This window comes from Salvelinus fontinalis, chromosome 29 (assembly GCF_029448725.1).
Source record: "Salvelinus fontinalis isolate EN_2023a chromosome 29, ASM2944872v1, whole genome shotgun sequence".
NCBI classification, from domain to species: domain Eukaryota; kingdom Metazoa; phylum Chordata; class Actinopteri; order Salmoniformes; family Salmonidae; genus Salvelinus; species Salvelinus fontinalis.
Genome location: NC_074693.1, coordinates 20,492,246 through 20,499,701, shown reverse-complemented (window position 1 = coordinate 20,499,701; position 7,456 = coordinate 20,492,246). Strand labels below are relative to the sequence as shown.

General features: G+C 39.5%; 1 protein-coding gene across 1 annotated transcript in view; it reads left to right on the top strand.

Moving 5' to 3' along the window:
• Positions 1–4,778: 4,778 nt before the first annotated feature.
• Positions 4,779–7,456, top strand: part of fgfrl1a (fibroblast growth factor receptor like 1a) — a 102,996-nt gene continuing 100,318 nt past the window's right edge. Inside the window, exons 1-2 of the mRNA XM_055888580.1 lie at positions 4,779–5,310; positions 6,417–6,513. Coding sequence (XP_055744555.1) covers positions 6,450–6,513 — 64 coding nt within the window. The 5' untranslated portion in view covers positions 4,779–5,310; positions 6,417–6,449. The remainder of the gene's footprint in view (positions 5,311–6,416; positions 6,514–7,456) is intronic.

Genomic DNA, 7,456 nt, shown 5'->3' with positions numbered 1-7,456 from the left:
GATTAAGATGGGCAAAAGAACACAGACACTGGACAGAGGAACTCTGCCTAGAAGGTTGGCATCCCAGTCGCCTCTTCACTATTGAAGTTGAGACTGGTGTTTTGCGGGTTCTATTTAATCAAGCTGCCAGTTGAGGACTTGTGAGGTGTCTGTTTCTCAAACTAGACACTCTAATGTACTTGTCCTCTTGCTCAGTTATTCACTGGGGCCTCCCACTCTTTCTATTCTGGTTATAGCTAGTTTGAGCTGTTCTGTGAAGGGAGTAGTACACAGCGTTGTACGAGATCTTCAGTTTCTTGGCAATTTCTCGCATGGAATAGCCTTCATTTCTCAGAACAAGAATAGACTGACAAGTTTTAGAAGAAAGTTCTTTAATTCTGGCCATTTTGAGCCTGTAATCAAACCCACAAATGCTGATGCTCCAGACAATCAACTAGTCTAAAGAAGGATAGTTTTATTGCTTCTTTAATTAGCACAACAGTTTCAGCTGTGCTAACATAATTGCACAAGGGTTTTCTTATGATCAATTAGCCTTTTAAAAAATATAAACTTGGATTAGCTAACACAACGTGCCATTGGAACACAGGAGTGATGGTTGCTGATAATGGGCCTGTGTACGCCTATGTAGATATTCCATTAAAAATCTGCCTTTTCCAGCTACAATAGTAATTGACAACAATAACATTGTCTACACTGTATTTCGGATCAATTTCATGTTATTTTAATGGACAAAACAATGTGCTTTTCTTTCAAAAACAAGGAAATATGTAAGTGACCCCAAACTTTTGAACGGTAATTTGTAACTTTTTAAGTATTTAAATATGTTGTACTACCAGCTACTGTTGGCTGACTCATTTGTGGCATGCATTCCCTCAAATCTCCACTAAGGGTCACTATCTTTTTGCACATGCTCTCAGTTGTCCAAGGATCCATAGGATAAACACAAAAGCAGCCTACCGAGGTCATTAAGACATTTACCTGTTTATGTAATTAAAGCATATAAATAGCATAATATCATTGAATTCTTACCCATTTTATTTATCAGGATTTTTTTTATATATACAGGGCATTTGGAAAGCATTTAGACCCGCCTGACTTTTTCCACATTTTGTTACGTTACTGCCTCATTCTAAAATGGATGAAATAAAAAATAGCAATTAATCTACACACAATACCCCATAATGACAAAGTGAAAACAGGTTTTTAGAAATTTTGGCAAGTGTATTAATTAAAAAACAGAAATGCCTTATTTACATAAGTATTCAGACCCTTTGCTATGAGACTCGAAATTGAGCTCAGATGCATCCTGTTTCCATTGATCATCCTTGAGATGTTTCTACAACTTGATGGAGTCAACCTGTGGTTAATTCAATTGAATGGAAATTATTTGGCAAGGCACACCTGTCTATATAAGGTTTCACAGTTGACAGTGCGTTTCAGAATAAAACCAAAGCCATGAGGTCGAAGGAATTCTCTGTGGAACTCCGAGACAGGATTGTGTCGAGGCACAGATCTGGGGAAGGGTACCAAAAAAATGTCTGCAGCACTGAAGGTCCCCAAGAACACAGTGGCCTCCATCATTCTTAAATGGAAGAAGTTTGGAACCACCAATACTCTTCCTAGAGCTGGCTGCCCAGCCGAACTGAGCAATCAGGGAGGAAGGGAGGTGGCCAAGAACACAATGGTCTTTCTGACAGAGCACTAGAGTTCCTCTGTGGAGATGGGAGAACCTTCCAGAAGGACAAACATCTCTGCAGCACTCTACCAATCAGGCCTTTATGGTAGAGTTGCCAGACGGAAGCCGCTTCTCGGTAAAAGGCACATGACAGCCCACTTGGAGTTTGCCAACAGGCATCTAAAGACTTTCAGACCATGAGAAACAACATTCTCTGTTCTGATGAAACCAAGATTGAACTCTTTGGCCTGAATGCCAAGTGTCACGTCTAGAGGAAACCTGGCACCATCCCTACGGTGAAGCATGGTGGTGGCGGCAGCATGCTGTGGGGATGTTTTACAGCGGCAGGGACTGAGAGACTAGTCCGGATTGAGGAAAGGATGAACGGAGCAAAGTACAGAGATCCTCGATGAAAACCTGGTCCAGAGTGCTCAGGACCTCCGACTGGGGCGAAGGTTCACCTTCCAATGGGACACCGATCATAAGCACACAGCCAAGACAATGCAGGAGCGGCTTCGGGACAAGTCTCTGAGGTTCCTTGAGTGGCTCAGCCAGAGTCGGTCTTGAACCTGATCAATCATCTCTGAGCAGCAATGCTCCATATCCATCCTGACAGAGCTTGAGATGATCTGCAGAGAAGAATGGGAGAAACTCCCCAAATATAGGTGTGCCAAGCTTGTAGCGTCCTACCCAAGAAGACTCAAGGCTGTAATCGTTGCCAAAGGTGCTTCAACAAAGTACTGAGTAAAGTGTCTGAATACTTAAATGTGATATTTAAGATTTTTATTTTGGATTAAATAACAAAGGTCCACATCTATCTACACACAAAACCCCATAATGACAAAGTGAAAACAGGTTTTTTGAAATTTTTGTAAATGTATTAAATAAAAAACAGAAATACCATATTTACATAAGTATTCAGACCCTTTGCTATGAGACTAAATTGAGCTCAGTGTCACGCCTTGACCATAGAGAGCTGTTTATTCTCTATGTTGGTTAGGTCGGGGTGTGATTAAGGGTGGGTTATCTAGGGGAATTGTATGTCTATGTTGGCCTGGTGTGGTTCCCAATCAGAGGCAGCTGTTTATCGTTGTCTCTGATTAGGGATCATATTTAGGTAGCCATTTCCCCTGGAACGTGACACTCAGGTGCATCCTGTTTTCATTGATCATCCTTCAGATGTTTCTACAATTAAATAAATTCAATTGAATGGACATGATTGGAAAAAGCACACACCTTTCTATATAAGATCCCACAGTTGACAGTGCATGTCAGAGCAAAAACGAATGTACTTGTCCTCTTGCTCAGTTGCACATTTTGGGGTGTTGTGTGTAGATTGATGGGGGGGGGACAATTTGATCAATTTTAGACTAAGGCCGAAACGTAACAAAATGTGGGAAAAATCTGATTATTTTCCGAGTGCACTGTAAGCTTGAGGGCTAAACAATATACAGTATATTATAATATATATTGATAATATAGCAGCTGCTCTATGTCAATGGATTCAACTTTTATTTGAGGGCAACTATTGAACTTTGTCTGTGTAACAATCCCCTTAAGTTGTTTCCTGTGCTTTAAAGTTTGAGAGCAAAGAAGCAAACATTGTTTTGACTACAAGTCCCTTCATTCAAGTAGGATCAATGATAATTGATATATTGGTGACAAGGTCCTCTCCTCCGGTGAGGTTCTCAACCTGGGTGCGATATTTGACAGTCCGCTCTCGTTTGAGGCGTACTTTAAAAATGTGACCAAACTTTAATTTTTCCATCTACAGAACATTGCCAGGTTACGACCTATGCTTTCACAACATGCAGCTGAACGACTCATCCACGTCTGTATCTTGCTCTGCCTGGACTATTGAATAGCTCTGTTTGTTGGTGCGTATGCCATGTGTCTAAACAGGCTACAATATGTCCAGAACTGTGCTGCACGTGTCCTCACCTACACCTCCCTCCGTGAGCACATCACTCCAGTGCTGTTCAACATCCACTGGCTCCCCATATGCTCATGCACTGACTTTAAAATACTGATTCACACCTACCAAGCTATCCACAACTCTGACCCAAGTACCTGTCTGACATCCTACCATCCTGCAGCCTTCGCTCCTCCAGGTCCATCTCCCTTCAGCATCCCAACATCAGACTAAAAACTATGGGTGACAGGGCTTTCAGTTGTGCAGCTCCTCGGCTATGGAACGCACTTCCAGTCACTGTCAGGGCTGCAGAGTCTCTGGCCTCATTTAAGGAACAGCTAAAGACAGAGCTCTTCAGAAAAGTTTTCAAAGACCTCTGTTAATTCAGTTCTCCTGCCCACCGAATCTGACAACACCTGTATATAGCTTTGATTGTTGTCTGCTTACAATCTTCTGTGTTTTGGATTGTTTTTATTATTATTTGTACTACATTTGTTATTTTCTTCAGCACCTTGGGTGTGAGAAGCGCCTTACAAATTAAATTAATTATTGTTATGCAGGTTCATCTAATGTTCCTTCTCAGTGCATTGGTGTGTTACTTGATGAATTTATTAGGAACCACATGGGGCCGATTTCCTGGACACAGATTTAACCTAGTCCAGGAGTAAATTCTCAATGGAGATTTTACATGGAGCTTGTTTTCATCCAGGATGATGCCTAATCTGGGTCTGATAAAATGACACTGTCATATTACATTTTTTCTTTAAATGACAATTTTCTCTTATGAATGTTTTTGACCAATTTTCTAATGCTAGCCAAGTATGTATTTTTAACACCCAAACCATACCATTTCAAGCATTAATCAATTTGTCTGATTACATAGTGGGAATAGAAATTCAATTGAAAATGAACTATCATTACATTGTAATTACATAATAATGCATTTATTACATTACTGTTTTATTGTTATACATTTTGTGATTATGTATATTAGCCCAATTTTCTTTTTTTACAATTATTATGATGCATATATATATATATTTGTATTATTATGATGTAGTCCATGTTTTCAGCAGAACTGCCCTAAGTGTAGGCTAATACGAAAGAGTTAATTCTTAAAATTTGTTGAGTAGCTGTGGCTAGGGCTACACTGTGATTGGGCAAAAGTTCTGAGCTGGGATGGACCGCCTTTCCCTCGGCTGTTTGTTTGCCTGCGGTCGATTACTGGATGGCAAGGTCTGTTAGCTCACTTATTGCAAAAAGGTATTTGGATGCAAATGAAAATTGCGATAAAAAATGAATTAACAGGTTAGGCCTACAGGGTCTCTTCCGAAATTCATAAGGGTAGGAGTTAACTGTAGCCTACCGCGAGCAGAGGACTTTTATTTATTTAGTTTTTACGCACGCGTTCTGTCCGATGTGGTGGTCTCGCACGAGCGTTATGTGATGACTGTCATTCAAAAAAACTAACTAGATTTGATCTCTCGAATGTTTGATATTGACGTTCAATAGAGTTCTTTGTATTGGAGGGTACAATTGTTTTCAATAACTGAGCCACAGGTACTTGAGCGACAGTGCGTGCAGTTCAACATTTAGTGGATATTGATTTGTTGATTATTTGGATTAGATCACCTTTGATGCAAATGTAAAGGCAATAAGAATGATAGACTTGCCGTAAGTGGGAAACCGATTCAATACAAATCATTGCTGCAGGACATTTCAGGTAAGTCACTACTTACTAACTTGTATTACTTTAAGATGTGTTATTGGCCCTGGTTACAATGTGGTTATTTTTAAGCAGCTGATTTTAGAAGGATGCATGTTTGTTATAGAAAATGCATAAGTAGACAACTGTTAATTGCTACTACAGATTATTACTAATGTTTTACTAATAGGGCAGTACACAGCTGTATTGCATAAATCAAAATGTTTGTGTTCATCATACATTATAGTTAGTCTATATTACCTTATAAAAGCTATTATTTGTTGTCCACTTTTGAGTGTAGAATGTTGTCATGCCACTGATTCACCATGTCTCACTGATCTAGAGCGGAATGTAGCCTAGTGGTTCGCGAGTTGGGTCAGTAACCGAAAGGTAGTTCCAAACTTCCGAGTCGACTCTGTGAAAAATCTGTTGAGCAAGGCACTTAACCCTAATTGCTCCAGGGGTGCTGGACAATGATGACCCTGGCCTCGACCCAACTCACATGGGACATGTTTATTTTATGATCTATGTGGATGGTTCATTAGCAGGTAGATTAACTTTAGTTTATACATCAGCATCTATAACCAATTCTAATACAATGAGTTAGGAGGACATGTCTAGTTCCCCAATAGCAGATGCTTTAATATAACAGTAAATGTTATGTTATGTTGATAATTCTTATCAAAGATTACATTCAAAACTCTAAAGGATGTTCATAATTTCAAATGACTTACAATTTGATGTACAAAGTGGCAGAAAGAATAACTCCTCTATCCAGAAACAGAGGGTCATATGAACAGAATAAGAGCTGCTCGTTTGAATGAAGATCATAAATAAAAAGCCTAAATTGCTTTTCCAGAAACACATTTTCTAGTGTTGGGAACAGAAGTTTTGTATTTTCCAGTTAAATGATTAACAACTTGTTTTAATGTCACTAGTTACACGACTGTAAGTCTGTTATATTTACTCAATGCCTTGACTCTCCCACTTCCAAAGAAATGTTTGTGAGATAATATTGTTGTTGTAAAACCGTATCCAGTAGCTTAGAGATGATGTGGATAAAACCAGTAGGTGTTGTCGCACCTCGTCTCACTGTGAATTGTCTTGTTTTCTCCTTATCCCAGATTTGAAGTGCTGAAACCTGCGATCCAGAAAGAATGGGACATTTATGGATTTGCCTGCTCATTTGTGAAATAATCCTGTTGTCGGACTGTGCACGGGGTAAGTAGTAACTTAGTAGTAAGCAACAATAACAACTGAAAGTGTTTTAAAGAGTCACTTTCAATAAAACTTTTTTGATGGAAAACCAGATGTTTAAGGCTAAGTTATAGTGAGACACCTGAGTTCTGGTCTTCGTTTTGACAGTTCATTGCAAAAGTGAAATATTTTGGTCTTTTAGTAGTAAATCTAGCTCTTTCCCCCTAGCGGTTCAACTCTACCATTGAACTTTTGTGATGTAGAGGCACCTTGAGAAGGTGCCTCTACGTCATCTTAAGGTAGGAGTTCGGTGTGAAATACACTCCCTTCTAGATGTGCTGGGTGGTACCACCACAAGGCTTACTATAAAAGCAGGTGACAGCGGGCCTTATTTGCCAATGGTCTTGGTAATTGGAGTGTGCCAATATATTTTGCACGATGCTTCCTTGAATAGACTACTGACGTTACACAACATTCTAAAAGGCAGTAGGGCACATTTCCACATATGACCAAATACAACGTTTTTGCTTACCATTTCATACATATCTATGGGCTTTTACTAAGGGACAAAAACATGTAAACTATGAGGATTATATGTTTCTATTCATAGCTACATCCATCGTAACAAGAAATGGATGACAATGGTGGTCGTGTCAACTCATTGTATTTTTTCCTAACCGCTATGACTGGTGTTGCAGGCTGCTAAGACTGTTGGCTCATAGTTCAATGGTTGAGATTTGTAATACCACATGGGGCAGGTATACATTTGTCTTATCCTTTATTGACAACATTCATCCCATGCCGACACACTTTTTAATTCTGAAAAGTGAAAGCATACCTGTGAGAGGAGTCACCCTAGTAGTAGGTTTTTATACTGTACCCAAGACGGATCTATGAGATAATTTGACTATTGGGAAAAAGAGCTACTCCGTAAATACGGCAATGCGGGTTGTATTGAATTGAGCCC